A 20139-nucleotide genomic window follows, 5' to 3' on the forward strand; every position below is an offset into this window, starting at 1 on the left:
CTCAATACCATCCAACTGCGGCCTTGAGGACAAAGTTTCTGTAAATCTAGCTTCAAAATGACTCCTAACCTTCTCCTTGACCAACTCCACTTTGTCTATCCAACCATTTAAAGTATTTAACCCCAAAATCGAATTCCTTCTCACTCTGTAGTTAACAACTTTATGGAAAAAATTAGAGATGGAATCCCCCTCCTCAAGCCACAACGCTCTAGCCTTTTGACGAAGAATGCTTTCCTTGAACTTAGACACCTCCCACATTTTAGCGGAAGGCACTGACCTCTTTAAAGCCAAGTCCACCAAATCCACCGAACTACCGTCGGAAGCTAACTCATCAAGCACATTTAAATCCTTAATAGCATCTTCCACATCAAGATTCACAATACCAAAAACCTCCACATTCCACTTCCTCAAAGTCACCCTTAGTAATTTCAATTTCTCCTTAAAGGTAAAAATCGCCTTCCCTTGAATAGCAAACTCATTCCACTTATTTTCCACAAAAGAATAAAAATCCTCATGCTTAGTCCAACAAGAGAAGAATTTAAAAGGCTTTGGACCCCAATTCAAGGAATCTGTTTTGAGCCATATCAGACAATGGTCCGAAAAGTCCCTCAAACCCACCACTTGGCCACCCACCTTCCAATCACCCACCAAATTCTTCGACAACAAAAATCTATCCAACCGGCTCATAGCATTACCATCCAAACTATACCAACCACGCAAAATTTAAATTTTTCCCCTGCTTCCGTAGATGCACATCCGGAAGCACCTTATAATTTGAAAAAAAAAATCTTTTTTCCGTAGGTACATCTACAGAACCGTATAAAAATAGTGAAACTTGGGATTTTCTCAATTGGAAAAACCCATCAAACATTTTCGTAGATGTAATTACGGAAGATTTTTCCCAATTAATTGAGAATTTGGGATTTTCTCAATTAATCAAACCCCATCAAACCTTTCCGTAGATGTAATTCAATTAATTTGTAATTTAATTGAAGATTTTCCTTTGGGATTTTCCCAATTAATTGGGAAAATTCCAAATTAAGTTACAAATCATTTGAGAAAATCCCAAATTAATTTCTCGAAATCTTCCGTAGATGTATCTACGGAACATTCTGATTTTCCCAATTAATTGAGAAAATCCCACGTTTCACTATGTTTTAAGGGGTTCCGTATATGCATCTATAAAAAACCAATTTTTTAAAAAAAAAAGATGCTTCCGGAGATACATCTACGGAAGCGCGAGCAATTTTGTCAATTCGGTGGTGCGTGACAGATGCATGGGGTAGGTTAAAAAATTCTCAAAAATTATTTGAAATAGTCTTAAATTAAGTAATTTTTGGAAATTTTAATATAAAAATATATATCAAAAAATAAAATACTTAAAATAATTTTTTTAAAATAATTATTTAAATCATTTTTTATTTAAATTCTTTTTTAGAAAATTCTTTATACAAATTTTTTCAACAAAATTGAATTACAAATTAAAAATCATTTTTAAAAAACACTGAAACAAACTGGCCATAATGTATTCTTATCACAACATATTAGAGTTTCTTTCTTGTACATCACAGTGTCTTTGAATGAATGTTACAACAAAATTGTTCCTTGCCTGCAATCATATAAACTCCTTAAAACTCAATCACCTTCAATAAAGTTGCAACATAAAAACTCATAAAATTTCAATACCAAAAAAAAAAAAAACTCATAAAATTTTAGTCTCGCTATCTAATATTAGTAGATACATACTATGTATTAGTATTCTTCAACTCCAAGAATAATATATCCTATATTAAATAATTTAATCTCCTATATAAATTTAATTTTTTACTAAAAAAAATTGACAAGAAATTAAAAAAAAAAGTGTTGAAACATACTTTTGAATTTGATTTTTTACACTACCAGATTTAGAAAGTGCTTCAACCCTAGTTTAACATGATGTTTTAAACTCATTATAAAATAAGATGATAATTTTTCTATCTATGATAAAAAAAATAGATATTATTATTTTTAACTAAAACATTTAATTTTATTATATTTAACTATTTATTAAAGAGAAAAAAGAAATGTCCTGAAAGTATAAAATATGTTTACAATATCAACCAGGGCCGTCTTTGAGGACGTGCAAGGCGGACTACCCTACAGAGCATTAAATTTTTACAGTTAAACTGTAATTAAATAGGACCTCATAAATTTTTTTCACTATTAAAACGAGATTAAATAGGATCTCTAATTATTTTGTCATGGTTAAACGACGACTAACCTAGATATAGCCTCAAAAAATTGAAACGGCCCTGCTGTCAACTAATGAGAAAAATACATTACAATTAATTCCAATTTTAATTTTAAAAGACTGAAATAATATGGCAAATATAAATGTAAGAGTTTTTATTGGTTGCATGTGTAAAATGATTTTACCCTGAAATTGTTTTATAATGCAGAATCTTTAAACTCTACTTAGGATTACAATATTATTAATTTTATGCATGTTAGTAATAACTCTATTTTCTTGATCCCCCAATTTTTTTAATAAAAATTCACATTATAGCCTATTATAAGACAAATATATTTCTTTAAAAAAGTTATATTTTATATTTTACAGAATAAAAATACAAATGTCAATGTATTAAATTAATATTTGCTAGTTACAATATATTAGATTATTAATACGGAATTTTATAAAATTTATTAGTTAAATTTTTTTAATTTATCAGACTTAGCCCAAAATTTTACTAAAGTTTATCCGGTTAACCTTTATATCCAATTTCAAACAATTATTTAAGGGTTAAATATATAAAGCCCCCTGTAATATTAGGGGGATTCGGTTTAAGCCCCTCTAAAATATTTTCCATTTTTTAATGACTAGGCAGTCCAGTTGGATTTTTATTTTATTTTTTATTTAATTTCTAACAGCCACGTGTAATTTATTTAATTTTTTATTTGATTTTTTATTTTATTTACTTTTTTGTATTATTTATTTATTTTACGTTTTCTTAAATAATTTTTCTTAATACTTCTTAGAAATTATTTTTTTAAATTATCAAAATAATATATTTGGGTCTAAGCCCAATATTGTCCATTAGTGGCCCAGTGGTCCACTAACTCTCACATTGTTTCTAATTCATAACATTATAAGTTTTGTTGTTATATAAACACTTATTATGTTTATTCAACAAAAGATGTGGGACTAAAAGTGTAGTAAATAAACACTATTACTGAAGCAACACAATAGGTAGTCCTCTCACATTCTCCTTATACAAACTTTCTTACCATCCAAACTTCATTTCAAATGGCTCACACCCGAACAACCACCAACTGATCATCATCAACAAACCATGAAAATTTGTAGTCTAAACAGAAAAAAATTTGCCATTTTAGAAGTTGGAAATAATCAATGGTTTACAGTGGAGTACCGAAACTGCAGCTCATGTGTTCATGTGGGCAAGTGATTTTCACGTTCGTTCAATTTTCAATGGATAGACAGGAAGCCAAACCATTGAAAGACAAACTCAATTTGTTCAATCAAAAGTTTAAGGAAATGTGTGGATAATAGGTAATAAAAACAAGATGTAGCAAGACAACATAACAAGATAGAACTTTCATATGCTGCATGGAAACTTTCATATTTTTATATACTGCATGTTTTGAAACTTTCATGAAATTTATTGCAATGAAATCAACTTATAATTAATTAATGCATAAATGTTAATAGTTGAAAACTATATTCACACGCATCATCTTGGTTCTTCATATCCACACGAATTCATGAATAGATTGTATAAAAATTTCATAAGAAACTCAAGTCATGTTACCTTTTGCAAGCCAAGCTAAACAACATCCAACAACTTCACAAACTAGCTTTTGAGACTGAGTTAGACTTTAATCTAAGTTATAAAATGGTATCAAAGTTATGGCTTATGATTTATGGGTTAATCTAAGTTATAAAAGGAGTACATAATATGGGTTAACTCCCAGTATTGTTCTTAATGCTGCTACTTCCTTTTAGCTTCCAGTTCCACCAAAAACAACATGCATGCTAGAAAGAATTCTGCATGCATTCTTTATTTTTGCCACATTGTTTCAATCGTTTTGATGTTTGGTGGCGGCTGGGTTTTGAATGCGCAAAATGCACACCGTCAGATTTACCAAGCAAGCAGACTGCCACTACCTGTGTAATTCTGCTATATGAATTGAAAAGAGTTTGTAGAAGTGATAGAAACTTAGTCCCACATCGGTTGTAATAGATACATAATAAGTGTATATAAACCAGTAAAGCATATGATAAAAAGAATTAAAAACAGTGAGTGGGCAAGTGTGCTGTTAAATGGGATTGAAACATGAATGGTTAAGGCCCAAACTTAATATTTTGTTAATTTATTTAAAAATACAAAACGTAAACAATAATTGACATAAAAAATTAAAAAAAAATAATTAAAAATATATAAATTACTAAAAAAAATATAAAAGAAAATTAAAAAAATATAAAATTCCATGTGGAATTAAAAAATAATAAATGCCACGTGGATTGCCACGTTTACAAATTGAAGGAATCTTTGGTGAAATCTAGCACAGGGGGCTTGGCTGATGGAATCTGAGCATTACGAGGGGGTTTTTACAAAAAAAACTTTACCAGGGGCTTAAATCAAATATCGCTAACAGGGGGTTAGTATATTTAACCCATTATTTAATAAAAAGAAACATTGATTAAAAAAATACAAGGGCAAACAGATGATATTTACAAGGAAAGACAAGGATAATTTTGTAACTTCACATAAGTCTTCTAAAACCTTTATAAAAAGGGCAAGTTCATATAATGGGATATGCATGTATTTTGATTGTCGTTGCTGGATTAAGCTCAACTAGTCTCACATTCCATTTTCATATCATCACAAACATCTCTTATTTCTCAAGGTAATTATTATATACACATCTTCTCCTATTCCTTTTTCATCATAAAATGCTAAGAATAATTTCAATTACTGGAGTCTCTATCTATATAGTTTAAGCAATATATATATTTTGTATTTGATAACTAATTAAAAAAACATCACTTCTTCTACCTTTGAAGTATATTATAATGTATGATGTATATGTCTTACTTATACTTACTCTTAAGCAAGAATAACATCACTACTCTAAGCAACTTCCATCATAATTTTTCTCCACCAAGAATCTAATATTATTATTACTTTTTTTTGTTTAGTTTATGGACAAATTATTTATTACTATTTTGACAGTTATGGAGAAAGGAAATACAATGGGGATATCTAGGACAATATCAGATCAGCTTGTGGAATCCGTCGCAGCGGCTCTAAAGTCGCCGCAGTCGAGCGATCACTCGACTAACTCGGCGTTGGAAGGGAGCGGAGGATTATCGAGAAAATCAAGCCGGAGGATAACCTCGGCCTCACCGGGACGCGGCGGGAAGAACACGCACATAAGGAAAACAAGAAGCGCTCAAATGAAGATTGATGTTGATGAATTGACTAGTGGCGCAGCTCTGAGCAGAGCTTCAAGCGCTAGCTTGGGTCTCTCGTTTTCTTTCACTGGCTTCAATATGCCTCCGGATCAAATTGCTGATACCAGACCATTCAGTGATGATGACATGATTCGTAAGCATTTTGTCTACTTTAATTTTTATCTTTCTTATATTTTTCTCATAATTTTTCTACTATAATATATAAACTAGATGCAATCTTTTTCTATCTAATAGTAAAACATAATATAAACATTCTAGTGACTAGAATTCCACCATTTTACCAAGTAAATAAGTATAATGTTATGAATTCGAATTTACGTTATTATAGTCTAATGTTCTAACCATCTGAGCTAATTTAACTAGACTTTATTTATTGGTGTTTTATTTTGAGAAAATGTTTTTGCTATATCTATATGGAATTGTTATTACATACAAAATGGTGAGAAAAGAAATTAATGTTACCTATATATGAGGCTTTGTGTCACTATGGTGGCCACAAAATATATATGTGGTAGGGTTGTGGCCCTTGTGGTTGTGGGTTTGGTGGTCTCTTACTTTTGCAGATGTGGGGTGGATGGATTTCACTTTTCTCAAATGACAAAATATGTATGCAATTAATTTTTCATGAGAGTGACAATTGGGTAAAGAAAAAACAAAATATAGTACATGTGAAACTCTAGAGTCAAACGATTAAATATACTCCTATATAGTAGGAGAAAATTTATTATTGCTGTAATATTTTTTTCTTTTAAGTGTATTAATTATTTAAATTAATATATTTTCAAAATTATAACATATGTTAAAATAAAAGTCATGCTATTTTAAATGAAAATTTTCTTGAATATTATATAAAACAAAGTTTTGAGGGATTTTCCGTTTTAAGATGTCAAGAAATTTCATTTTTTTTATCTGTTATTGCTAATAAGATGAGTTAATTTTTTTCCTTTATCATATTAATTACTCAAAATAGAAATTATCCTTTGATTTGATTTGGTAAGTGATGAGTTGTGTAATAATGATAATACAAAAGTACAGTCCCTTCGGTACGTTCTAACTCAGAAAATTAGATGGGCTGTATTAGAAGTGAAGTCATGTGAGGCCACTGAATTTTGGGCCCAGTAACTAGGTGGTCTCCACTCTCCACTCTTGAGTAAGGCAATAAGGTTTTTTTTTTTTTTCCATATTTCTTTTGTTCTTATATTATAAAGTTTGGTTGTTTGAAAACTAGAGAAATAGTAAAAGATCTCGAGGGATTTAGTCCACTAATAAAAAAATAGCTTTTTAATCGGATTTTATCTGAAAGGATTGTTGTATTGGAAGAGATCATTATCTTCTCATTCAAGTGCTCGAGTTTTTATATCTTAATTAAATTAAAATACTATTTAAAAATTATATATATAAAAGAAAATAAAGACAGGGAAAGAGTATAAGAGACAAGAGGAATCTTAATTAAATTGAAATACTATTTAAAAAATTGTATGTATAAAAAAAAAAAGACAGGGAAAAAGTACAAGAGACAAGAGGAGCGGAAGACATAATTTAATACTTTTGATATCTAAATATAGGTTTGTTCTTTAAATAATATAAAAATAGTAGGGTGGATGAATAGTGGTAGTTGAATTAGATGAGTCTAAATTATTAACTCAAAATTCAATTTTTAATGATACAATTTTAAAAAATATATAAAAATAATTTAATCAATACATATAATAAAAACATATTAGACAGATATTGGTGGTTTTTTATAACCACCATAAAATTTTTTATAAGAATGATGAAAATTAAAATTGAGATTTTTGTGAATTGAAAATCTCTCAAAGAAGTCTTGTAACTATCATTGTTGGTCCAGTCCGTCCACAACCACCTCTAACCACAATTTCTTTGGTTCAAAATGCATGAACAACCAAAGCCGTCTTTAAAAGATGTGGAAGTCGGGCTACGGACTATTACACATGGTTTGAAATTTAACAATATTAAATCATAATTAAAGAATTTTTTAAAAAAATTGTCACGATTATAGATTAATAAAATAAAACTTCTATTTATTTTGCTACATTTAAATCGTGATTCACTTACAGACCCGAAAATTTAAGAGTTAGCTCTAGCCACCACACGACCAAGACTGTACTGACTGCTGTTTATGTTTGAGTCATTTTCGTTAGTCATAATGAAATGCATGCAAATTCATGATTCTACATAGATTTTAAGCAATAGTAGTAACATCTTTCTGACCAATTAATGTACAATTATTGTTTAATATCTGTGATCCATTTCCACTCTTTGATGTGATCTATGTGTGACTTTTATTTGTTGGGGGGTGACTCCTTCATCAAACTCTTTTGTCTCTTTTTACTTTTTCTTTCTATAACAAGATGCAAGTTGCACTTCTTTCGCAAGGGGGACATGACCATTTTTGTTGATTATGGTCTTAAATGACCAATCATATATTGATTAGGTTTGAAGTGGACCATACTATGGTTTCATACATAAATATTGCTTAAAGTACCGACAGCTAATATCACTCTCGTTCTCGTAGAGTATAAGTTTATAATTTCCTTTATAGTCGCCTCTCAACAAACCCCCTTCACACCCAGTACTATTAAGTTTTATACGAGGATATAAACGATGGATGACCTAATATTGTCTTAACGGATTTTAAACGAGACTATGAGACCATGACTGCCCCCACTTATAAACATATGTCAAGATCATATAGTTTTTAATGTGGGGACTCTTCAACAATAATCATACATCTTATATGAATCGTTCATGAGTTATCCGACAAAACTAATAGGTTGAATATTCTACGTAAATACACGATCATGTGGAATCGATTTCTCCGGTGCACCCATCTCTTTCCTTGTGTTTTGTTCTTTCATTTTCCTTTCTATTGGGAGAGAAAAGTAAGCACTGTTTCTTTCAATCATGGACCTCAATTAATTTGGATTGACTTTTATGTAGTGAACTTGAATTCACAATTATCACTTGTCTTGGTCAATCTCCTTGTCTCATCATGGTCCATGTTTGTCCTAGCCACTTGTATCTTCATAAGCATCAATTTCATATATATTATATAGCCCCCCCTTTAACGGAACATGTACTACATTAGAAGCATCCATGCATATTAGATTCTTCTTAATAATGAACTAGATATTAAATACATATCTCTCCATAAGTAAACACCTCCATCACATGTACTTAACAACGTGCATTTTTGCATAATTGTTAGCTTCTTCTTTTCTACCTTTAAAGTGGTAACTATGTATGTTGCAGCTGAGGATATTGAAGCTGGAATTAGGACAAAGACAAAGTTTCAAACAGAACCTACTCTTCCTATAAATCTAAAGGTAATTAATTACTATACACATTTTACATGTCATAAAGTTAAAGTTGTTTATACTCTTGCACCTAGCTCTGCCAGGGCTCAAACCTTCAATGGATCATGAGATTGATGTGGCCCTGTGTATTTGAGCAGGCAAGGATGAATGAAGGTTTCAACAAGACCAAGTAGAACATCGCTAGCAGTACCATGGTCCAGTTCGATCTTGTACAAAGTTTCAAGTTTAAAACAACAAATATTTACTGTTAGTAAAAAGATATTACTTTTCAAGTTTTTTTTTTAAACTTGGTATCCGGCCTTGTGACCGACTAATTCAAAGAGACCAATCTCACCGTCCACTAGCAAGGGGCTATGTAAAGTCAGAGTAAAATTCTGTATAGACTGCCCTAACATAGAGATTGTTAGCACCTAGCAAAATTCACACCTAAGACCTTAAGAGAAACACACTCTCAAGTCCCAAGTCTTCAGCAACTGAACAACCCCTGGGGGTTATTTTTCAAGCTATTATTGTATTTTGTACTTATTGTGATATAGATAATGTGAAGACTAAATTGATACAATCATACAATTTTAAGGACCAATTTAGATATGTAGACCTTATACTTTGTGTTGTTTTTATGGTGATGGACCCCACTTAATGAGTTATATATACTTATTGTGGAATTATTGTGGAATATGCAGTTCAGTGATGTAACCTACAAGGTAGTGCTGAAAGGCATGACATCAAGTGTGGAGAAGGATATCTTGAATGGGATCAGTGGTTCTGTAAATCCAGGTGAAGTTTTGGCATTGATGGGTCCCTCAGGAAGTGGAAAGACAAGTCTTTTAAATCTCCTTGGAGGAAGGATAAGTCACCCAACAATTGGTGGTTCTATCACTTACAATGAACAATCATACTCCAAGTTCCTTAAGAGCAGGTAAAAATCAAATTCTTTCATCAATAAGATGTTAAATGTGCTTCTGATAGTGTACAAAGAAACTTAATTTCAGAAAGTATTGTACTTACAAGAAACTTGTAATGACATGCAGGATAGGATTTGTGACGCAAGATGATGTTTTGTTTCCTCACTTAACTGTGAAAGAGACGTTGACATACGCAGCACGGTTACGGCTTCCAAAGACATTCACTAAAGAGCAAAAGGAAAAAAGAGCTTTAGATGTCATTTATGAGCTTGGCTTGGAGAGGTAAATAAATCGTCCCGTAATTACTATTATAAGCATAAAACCATATAAGCATTATAACAAATAGTTTTGTATTGTATACATGAAAACAGGTGCCAAGATACTATGATAGGTGGTTCATTTGTTCGCGGTGTGTCTGGTGGAGAGAGGAAGAGAGTTTGTATAGGCAATGAGATCATAATCAACCCTTCCATTTTGTTTCTTGATGAACCAACTTCTGGTTTGGATTCAACAACAGCCTTGAAGATCGTTCAGATGCTGCAAGACATAGCAGAGGTATGAAATATCGAAGCATCGCATCGATCCAAAAACAAAAACTTGAACTTACTATTGAATACGAAGTATAGCTTAGCACGGTATTTTTTCATGACTAACCTGTTAATTATATGGTAGGCTGGTAAAACAGTAGTGACGACAATTCATCAACCGTCAAGTAGACTCTTCCACAAATTTGACAAGTTGATCCTTCTTGGGAAAGGGAGTTTGCTTTACTTTGGAAAAGCATCAGAAGCGATGAATTACTTCCAATCTATAGGATGTTCACCGCTAATTTCCATGAATCCAGCCGAGTTTTTGCTAGACCTTGCTAATGGAAACATAAACGATGTTTCCGTACCATCGGAGTTGGAAGATAAAGTGCAAATCGGAAACGTAGAAGTTGAAAAATATAATGGAAAACCATCACCAGCAGTAGTCCATGAGGTAACATTTCATTTTCGTCTTTACTACAATACCGACACGTGCATGTAGTTACATTCAGTCACTTCCATTTCTTTAAATTATCATTGGTGTCTGTATATATCAGTTTCGTGTTTGTATCAGGCATTGAGAGTTTTTTGAACATGTGAATTTTAACAGTATCTAGTGGAGGCATATGAATCTCAAGCTGCGGAAACAAAGAAAAAAACAACGGTTTCTTTACCTCTGGATGAAGCTTTGAAGACCAAAGCGAGTTCTCCTAAACGACAATGGGGAGCAAGTTGGGATGAGCAATTTTCCATACTTTTTTGGAGAGGAATCAAGGAAAGGAGGCATGACTATTTTAGCTGGTTGAGAATCACACAAGTGTTATCCACTGCAATCATCTTAGGATTACTCTGGTGGCAATCTGATGTTAAAAACCCAAAAGACCTGCAAGATCAGGTAAAATACTTCTGTTATACAAGCATTTAACCATCAATTAAACGAGCTATTTCAAATGCATCGTAAGACACGAGCATCTATTGATAACATATTAAACTTTGTGGTTTGCAGGCGGGACTACTTTTCTTTATTGCTGTTTTCTGGGGATTCTTTCCAGTTTTTACAGCAATATTTACGTTTCCTCAAGAGAGAGCCATGTTGAATAAGGAACGTGCGGCAGATATGTACAGATTAAGTGCGTACTTCCTTGCTAGAACAACAAGCGACCTTCCGTTAGACCTGATATTACCGGTGCTTTTTCTCCTTGTTGTTTATTTCATGGCTGGTTTGAGACTAAGTGCTGCTCCGTTTTTCTTCACCATCCTTACTGTTTTCCTCTGCATCATTGCAGCACAGGTATATACATTTCAGAAACTACTAACAAGGCATTACAGTAAAAAGAAAAATCAGTGTTTTAGAAACCAAACCAAAAGTGTTATTTTTGCAGTTCGACTGCAGTTTTGCGGGTTCGGTTTTTAAAACATTGACTAAAATAGCTAACTTACAGTGCTAACAATGACTGGTTGTGAAATAGGGTCTTGGACTTGCTATCGGTGCTACGCTTATGGATTTGAAAAGAGCCACGACTTTGGCTTCAGTAACTGTGATGACCTTCATGCTAGCTGGAGGATTTTTCGTCCAGGTAAAAATGCATACATACCTAAATTTTACGATCAAATAGCGAATATGGATAACTTTTGCAGTCTATTAACAGAAGAATTTAACATGTGGTACAAAATTTTGCAGAAAGTCCCGATATTCATCTCTTGGATCCGCTACATGTCTTTCAACTACCACACGTACAAACTGTTACTCAAGGTGCAATATGAACATTTTACACCTATCGTAAATGGAGTTAAAATCGACAGTGGTTTAACAGAAGTCGTTGCTCTGATTGCTATGGTTTTCGGTTACCGTTTATTGGCATATCTTTCATTGCGACGAATGAAACTTCAATAGAGGTTAAAAACTATCCAGGAAAAGTGCTTAATATCTGCATGAGGAGTGATTTTAAACGAAGGCTTCGCATGCAGGCAATACGGTGGGGCTTAAACTTCTGGCTTTTTTGTTCAATCATGTGTATGTTGTATTTCATTTAGCATGATGAAATGCAAGAATGCATGTATGCTAGATGTTATAGTAGACACATCAGTACCTGGAGAGTTTTTCTTTTTTTTTTTTTGGTGGAAACTGCTTAACTCTTTTGAAAATGTTTCGAGGACCGAAGCTATGTAACTCCTATAGTGGAATAGGTTAATCTGTTGGCTACATATTAGTCAAGTTTAAGTGTAAACCGAATTTGACAGCAATAATAGTAACGTTGGCAGTTTTAAGAATGAGGTGCAGGGTTTGATTTTGATTTATACTGCTAACAAATTCCCCCACCCCCTAACCTAGATTGTTAATTTCGGATAACGGCACGTAGCGCCGGACCCCCAAAATGCTATAGCGGCATAGAGGACAGCAGGATTACCACAATTGTGACCTTTAAAAACAAAGGTATTTACTTAACATGAATACACATACTTAAAATAAGTTCCAACAACGTACGTAATGTCTTAAAAACAGAAATTGCAACAACATACATAGATTCCAAGAGCATCATCAATATAAGTTTTCATCAAAATCAAATTATAAATGTACTCCCAATGGCTACACAAAATTCTAAGCATAAACAAAATGACAAAACCACATCTGCGTCTGTCTCATCTTCACTTTTGAGTTCCACCACATTAAAATCATCTTGCTCATCATGCATCACTTGATTCAAACTCTTCTTCTTCCATCTTCAACTCCTCATCTCCATTAGACACTAATGTAACAAGTCTAGAGTGATATCTAATAACTCTTGTTGTTGGAAGTTTGTGCCACACTTGCAAAAGATGATGCTATGGTTGCTAATAAAAGAAAAACAGAGCAACATAGCAAAACGGAGAGCAAGAGCAACATAGCAAAACAGAGGAGAAATCAGTTGTGAATGGATGAGAAAGGTCAAGAAATAGATGAATAGGTGAAGAACGGTGATGATTTTGGAAGAACGATGGATGTCGAAGAAGTTGTGCGAGGAAGTTTTGCAAAGAAGATGGCTTTTTGAAACGCAAACACACAAGTGAAGAGGGAAACCGCAAAAAAAAACACGTGAAATGACCTAAAGCTAACACCTGTGCTTTTATATTAGGTCAAATAAAAGGGTCAAAATATCAATTTGACCTTAAAAAAATTGAATATACAAATTTACCCTAATCTTCACAATAGTGGTATGCAAACCGCTATAGAACTGCGATTGCACCGCAAAAGTGCCGCTATCAATAGCGCTTAGCAGCCCAAAAGCGTCGCGGTAAGGTTCGGTTTCCCTATGCTATGCCGATATAGTGCGCTATCGACAACCAAGCCCTAAAAACTAACCAAAGAACAAAAGAGCAAATCATCTACATTATTACTTTGTTTGAATATGAATCGGCTAATAAAATGCATAGTTACAGCAAGGATATCTTGTATAAGTAAAAATCTGTTCGGATAAAAGAAAACTGAACATACAGATATCATTTACATTTTACACTTCACAGCCCCTTGCTCCTGAATTTGCATTCTTTTGCACTTATAGAAGCCCGCAACTGCTCCCTGCTAAGCAATCTTGGCGACTGAATTGTGACGGGACAGCTCACAATTCCAACTTCACAAAATTTGCTTTAAAATACATCTCAGAATGTAAAAGTTGTATGATCGGACACCCTAATTCTATAACTGTAAATGTGACGAATCTGGTTTTCTCCCTCAACAAAAAATAAAGAAATTATAAAAAAAAGGTAGTGTTATTATACAGGATAATAAATAGACTCATGCTAGTGTCCTGAACCAACCAAGCAACCGAAGCAGCATGGCGTCTAAAACAGGTGACTTTTTCTCCAACCCTGTTTTTTAAATAAAAAATATCAATATCAAGAATGTTAAATTTAACAATAAGTTTAATTGGGTTTTTTTTACAGATTTCAATTGATCGAATCTTATAAACCGGTGCCATAAAAGTACTAGTTAAGAATCACTTATATAACTATTAAATGAGTGTTTGGATCCGCGCGAAAAGTATACAAACAAGCGATAATATTGAAGTGGCAGGTTGTAGCTGACTAGCTTCCACGATGAAACACATTTGGACATGATTTCAAGAAGGAACACAATTTTTTTATGTTCGATTATATAAAAAAGAAAATATTAAATGATTTCTACACATTCAGAATAATAAATATTTTTCTTTTCATCGTTATATACTTTCAATTTGCAAGCAGTTTCAAACTATGGAATGTGAAAGCTCTGGCTTACCAATATCAGCAGCTACTCGATGAGCGCACATAACTCCTGAGAAAGCTACAGCAATAACACCTTGCCCAGGGAAGCAACTGTCTCCAACACAGTAAAGACCATCTATGCTCTGAAAGCAAGTTTTATCGAGTTTTAATCAGCGTATTCATTCCGAAAGCATAGCATAGCAGGATGTTCTAGAACCAAATCTGTCATTCAATCATTTTTTGAAAGTAGACTTACTGTCGTATTAAATGGCATTCCTAATAACCCCTTCGGGATGCTGCGTGGCATTGGTCCATAAGTACCCTCGTCACGAGCTAGATATCGTCGATGTGTCTTTGGTGTCCCTACCTAGAGTTAGAGTTGGGGGTTAAAAGGTTCAGGAAGAAAGAAAAAAAACATATCCGTAAATATTAAGGATTTGGCTAACACAGGATTTAGCTTTACCTCTATAAATTCAATGGATGATTTAAGACCTGGAAACAACTTCTTCTCTAATCTGCTTATGATTTCATCTGCTACCACCTGCTTCTTTGCCTCATATTCAATTTTTGAGAGACCCTGGAACAGAAAACAAGGACGTTTATATTTCAAGATTTACATGTAACAGCATAAGAACAAAAGAAGAAAGCAAGAGGAAAAACGTAGTTTCTTCTTAAGCCCTAGCCTACCTTCCAGTCGTCCATGGAAGAAGTTGTGAATATATGGAGGATGTGACGACCTTCAGGAGCTAATGATGAATCGAGTATAGTTGGTATACTCAAAAAGATACTTCCATAAGGCTCTTCCAATTTGGTCCAGTTGTCCTAGATAAGTGCAAATGAAAGAGAAACAGTTATTTTCATTCAAAGGCCAATTTGTTACAGCATTATCTTAGTCGGTAACAAAGACTTCTAAGTTGAGGAAACTTCCAACTACCTCAAGCACAAAATGGTGACATTCTGTATCTAATGGCAAAACCTCTGCTTTAACTCCCATGTGGATTGAAAGAAAAGATGGAGCTTTAACATAAACTTTCTGGAAGTTTTCTTCCTCTTTTGGAAGTGTTTCTTCTTTAATTAACTTTCCTACGATGTAACAACGTGCAATTTGGGATTAATAAAGAATTAATGAAGGCGGAGAAAGAGACAAGATGAAAATATTCGAACATTAACAGGAAAAAATGTATAAAGACTAGTATTTGAAACCAACCAAATGTGTCCCATCTGGTAGCATTTGATATTATAGTTTTGGCAAAGAACTCTCTGCCATCGGAAAGCCTCACTCCTACCTACAAAAGTATAGTACAACTACAAATCTTGAGAATCAAAAATAAATAACTTTCTAAACATGTGATCGTCATTGCTAATATGATATCTCACTTACGGCTTTGCCCTGCTCGGTGATAATACTCGTGACATTTGCTTTGTAAAGTATTTGACTACCCTGATCAACTAGACCTTTTGCCAACGACTTTGCAATGCCACCAACACCCCCAACAGGGTAGTTAATCCCACCAAAGTGTCGGTCACACAGAACCTGTAGACAAAAATGAATCAAATAAAGAAGCGGGAAATAGAGACATAGGTGAATTATGCAACTTGTATACTTGACATTGGTGTTTTCACTATTTTGACTTGCAAGCAAGTTTCTATTTCAAACCACTATAATAGTCAACGCGGTGCTTCTGCATCATCGTTTCATTATTTTAAAATCAGTTATTTATTAGATAGGAAAACAACAGGTCCAAAACATAGTACTACATCCATCTCATAATAATAGTCACATGCATAGAAAAAGTTGACCTAAAATCAATGCTACTTATAATTTTCACGGTAATATCAATTACGTTTTTCCAATTGTACCCCCTTTTTTGAAAAACTCAGTATCTAGTCCAAAGACCGCTAATTCGAAGGACCAATCTCACCGTCCACTAGCGAGGGTTTATGGTAATAATGAATGCATCAATAGTACATCAGGTTAATTTGGTAACATTACTATTCATTATCTTTCATTTATAGTTTTTTCTTAATTTGTATGAAATACGCAAATGTGACAATTATTGTGGTTCTGAGGGAGTATATAATAATGGAAGGATGGGATTTTCATTTTACATGCTTAGAAGAATAAATTATATACTAAACTATTTGTAAAATCTAAACCAAAAGCAGTCAATGTCGGATCATATTCAAGTCAATTTTATTTTGGTTATCTCGTCACTAAATGATCTTGCAATGAAATGGAAGCATAATTTCTCTTTGACACTTTCAAAAGTGCAATAAGAACATTGCATGAAATGAAAGAATGCAAAAGGCTAGGTGAACAAGTTACCATGCTAGCATTGATCATTGGAGTCTGCAAAGCGTTGACGGTGCTCACTATAAAACACTGCAATAACAGAGTTTTTATGAATGAAAATTGTCAATCATATGCCAATAAACTGAATAATTAATGAATGAGTAGTGCTATTTAACATGAAAAGCTAATGTGGCATTTTTATTTTAGCTTCAATGTCTTTTCCAGAATCGACAACAATCAATTTCTCATTTATTAACTCCAAGTCATTTGAAACACGATTCATAGAATAACTCTTCATGACATTTAACACTTTCCATAAAAAATAGGTAAACCTTCCGACTGAACCGAATAACTAATTGTATCTACCTCTGCATCTATGAAAGACAACAACTGTGGATCCTGAATATACTTCCGGGCTATCGCTCCAGCATTTTGTGGTAAGTAATAGGCTGCGATATAATAACGTCATCAGAAAAGCTAATGGCCCTACCAATCAAATACTAAGAAAATATGCAAGATGTAAATAGAAAGCAGCCTCGAAATTGAAGTTTATGATTTTAGCTTTGTAGCCTCATACTCGAAACAAACATATAAGACATGAAAGTACCTAATGTTAAGCATTCGAGCGGCTTCTGAAAAAACTGTCCGAAAAGGTAGATTGGCTCCTCAAGTGACTTCAACTCCAACGAATTCAAGGCATTGAAAATCTAACCATCAAAGATAAAAGCTTTGTTAAAAAAATAATTATAATCGGAGGCAAAAACGCCTTACAAGGGGTCTGCAGTCACCTCAATTAAGACAAACCTTCCAGCATTCACCGTAGAATTTGAGGATACCATCCTTTTCATGGGGAAAATAACTGGTCAATTCTTCGATAAACTTATCATATTCTTTGTGTACTCTAACTGAGAGGTGGTTGGGTAGATGGAAATGAACTGTCGTTGGATCAGGTATTACTTCCATCCGACAGCCAACTGCCTCCAATGCTTGTGTTATCAAATTAAGATTACCCTACACAAATTTAAGACAATTCATGAAAACCATAATTAGTTTTTAAGTAGCTTTCATAAGTTATCGTGAAAAGCATAAGCTCTTTTCAACAAGGTGAAAAACAACTTGTGAACATGAGTGACATAATCTCTTCTCAGTAAGACATACAATCAAATTTCTTCCCTGTAACATAAACTCCTAACAACAACAAAGTCTTATCCCATTAAGTAGGGTCGTTACATAAATCAACCTTCGCTATAATATTGTATCTAGGACCATGACTCTATCCAAATCCTTAATTTTGAGATCTTTCTAATAACTTCTCTTATAGTCTTTCTAGGTCTTCCTCTTCGTCTACTTGTTTGACTTATCTCTCTTTATCACAGAATCTATAGGTCTTCTCTCAACATGCTTAAACCATACAAACACAAGTCTTCCACCATCTTCTCTACTATTAGGAGTGTTACTCCAACACTCTCTTTAATATTTTCATTTCTGCTCATTTCATCTCTGGTCTTACCACACATTCAACGCAACATCATTATCTATGCTACACTTACTTTACTTTATTATCGTAACGTTGACTTCGAACAAAATACAAAATTCTTTTTTTTTTTCAATAAAACAAACTAACCTTATCACTGAAACCAAACATGACAGACGACCCAACATCAAAAGTATAACCATCCCTTTGATAAAACCCAGAGCTTCCACCAGGAATAACATACTTCTCCAAAACCAAAACTCTAGCACCCTTCACAGCCAACTGAGTCCCAGCAACCAACCCACCAATCCCAGACCCAATAACAATTGCATCAAACCCTTCACCCAAATTCACTCTCTTCTCACTTTCCACCACTCCTTCCTCCAACTTCACCGCCCCTTTCACCAAGACCCTTTTTCTTCTAGAAGCATTAGAGCATGACCCAGATGAAAATTCAGTTCTTCCGTATCTACCTAAGGGTAAAGATTGAAACTTTAAAGGTGGGATGTGATGGTAGTTGATGATGGGGTTAGAAACGGAGAGTAAAGGTGAAGTGAGCATGGTTGGTAGGTTGGTTATTTAGTGAGAAAATGGAGGTGGGAATTGAAGTGGGTTAATGCCATGAAAATGATAATGGTGCTGATTCCATTTGCACATAAAAATTGATTCCTAGTGGAGACGACGACAAATAACAGTTTACATTTTTTAATGCCGGAACCTGAAAATTAGAGAAATTCTTTTAAAATACACTAGCGAATTACTCTTTCACCCTAGGGATCGACCATATTTTAGTCCCATAATTTTTGTGATGTATTATCTATTATTAATCATACAATATAATAAAGCAAAATGAGTATTTTGGCAAGTTTGCCATTTGTCACAATATTAGAGTCCTTGCTATTTTTAAAAATACTAATAATAGAAATATTGCTATATTTATCTTTATATTTATTTTTATATTTAATTAATTATTTCATTAATATGTTTAGACAAATAATTAAATTTTCAGCAGGGCTAATTAATGTATATTTAGTTTTCAAGATATTTGGTTCATTTTCTTTGAAAAAACAGACCCAATACAACTTTCATTTAGTATTCCAAAGTTCTTATGATTTCAAAAAGGTTATTCATATCAAAATCCCAAAAGTTATCCATATCAAAAACCTACCTCTCTCATTATATTAATAAAATAATATTTTTAATATAATTTAAAATTGAAATAAAAACTAGCTTTACATGTTAAGAGTATAACCAAGTGGCGCAAAAGAGAATTATTTTTTAATTGGCATTGCAATTGGGAGATGAAATCATAAATATTGACAATATCATAATGTGGTTTCAAGATTTATTAATATTTATAAGAATTTATTGAAAATGTTAATTGAAATATCATGAAGATGATCCTGGACGGTATATGTTGCATTCAAATATAGAAGTTATTATTTAATTCATTTTCTTCTACAACAACCACCACTAACTCTCTAAATCAAATGCTAAACTTTTAGAGAATTTATTGATGATAATCAAAATATAATTTAATACTTAAAAGCTTTTAAAATGAAATATTATTTGTTAACAAGATATACATGTTTAAATTCAAATAATATCTATATAAAGATGTAAATATAAAGAAAAATTAATCAACGATATTCTTTAATGTTGAGTTTTAATCAATCATAAAAGAAAACAATATGCTCTGGTTAAGTCTAAATTAACCTTTATTCTTATTGGTTATTATCTATAAATTAAGGGTTAATCATATCTAAAATAATATTTGGCAAAGTGATTGAATGGTCAGCTCAAAAAATTAATGCACCGGCCCATTTTGGATTGTAAACAGAAATTTTCATTTATCCATACAACGTATCAATTTCTTTTGTGTGTTACCAATGTAACCTTTGACTT

General features: G+C 32.9%; 2 protein-coding genes across 5 annotated transcripts; one reads left to right on the top strand and one right to left on the bottom strand.

Annotated features, from left to right (window-relative positions):
* Positions 1-4819: 4819 nt before the first annotated feature.
* Positions 4820-12517, top strand: LOC131636088 (ABC transporter G family member 22-like). 2 transcript variants are annotated; one of them, XM_058906735.1, is made up of 11 exons: positions 4820-4908; positions 5235-5609; positions 8750-8823; positions 9498-9733; positions 9846-10001; positions 10091-10274; positions 10392-10700; positions 10857-11141; positions 11253-11537; positions 11716-11823; positions 11928-12517. In XM_058906735.1, exons 2-11 carry the CDS (start codon positions 5237-5239, stop codon positions 12138-12140), a joined length of 2223 nt encoding a protein of 740 aa, XP_058762718.1. In that variant the 5' UTR covers positions 4820-4908; positions 5235-5236; the 3' UTR covers positions 12141-12517. The 2 variants fall into 2 exon arrangements, with proteins under 2 accessions (XP_058762718.1, XP_058762719.1); XM_058906736.1 differs by lacking the exon at positions 4820-4908 and adding an exon at positions 8952-9060 and having other exon boundaries at positions 5546-5609.
* Positions 12518-13657: 1140 nt separating this feature from the next.
* Positions 13658-18973, bottom strand: LOC131636089 (prolycopene isomerase, chloroplastic-like). 3 transcript variants are annotated; one of them, XM_058906737.1, is made up of 13 exons: positions 18385-18973; positions 17565-17771; positions 17368-17467; positions 17127-17209; positions 16794-16850; positions 15849-16001; positions 15675-15753; positions 15402-15550; positions 15155-15289; positions 14931-15044; positions 14724-14834; positions 14502-14610; positions 13658-14092 (listed from the first exon to the last, which is right to left on the bottom strand). In XM_058906737.1, exons 1-13 carry the CDS (start codon positions 18793-18795, stop codon positions 14019-14021), a joined length of 1782 nt encoding a protein of 593 aa, XP_058762720.1. In that variant the 5' UTR covers positions 18796-18973; the 3' UTR covers positions 13658-14018. The 3 variants fall into 3 exon arrangements, with proteins under 3 accessions (XP_058762720.1, XP_058762723.1, XP_058762721.1); XM_058906740.1 differs by having other exon boundaries at positions 18381-18437; XM_058906738.1 differs by lacking the exon at positions 18385-18973 and having other exon boundaries at positions 17549-17686.
* Between the last annotated feature and the right edge of the window lie 1166 nt (positions 18974-20139).

Source organism: Vicia villosa, unplaced genomic scaffold, assembly GCF_029867415.1.
Source record: "Vicia villosa cultivar HV-30 ecotype Madison, WI unplaced genomic scaffold, Vvil1.0 ctg.001627F_1_1, whole genome shotgun sequence".
In the NCBI taxonomy this organism is placed as follows: domain Eukaryota; kingdom Viridiplantae; phylum Streptophyta; class Magnoliopsida; order Fabales; family Fabaceae; genus Vicia; species Vicia villosa.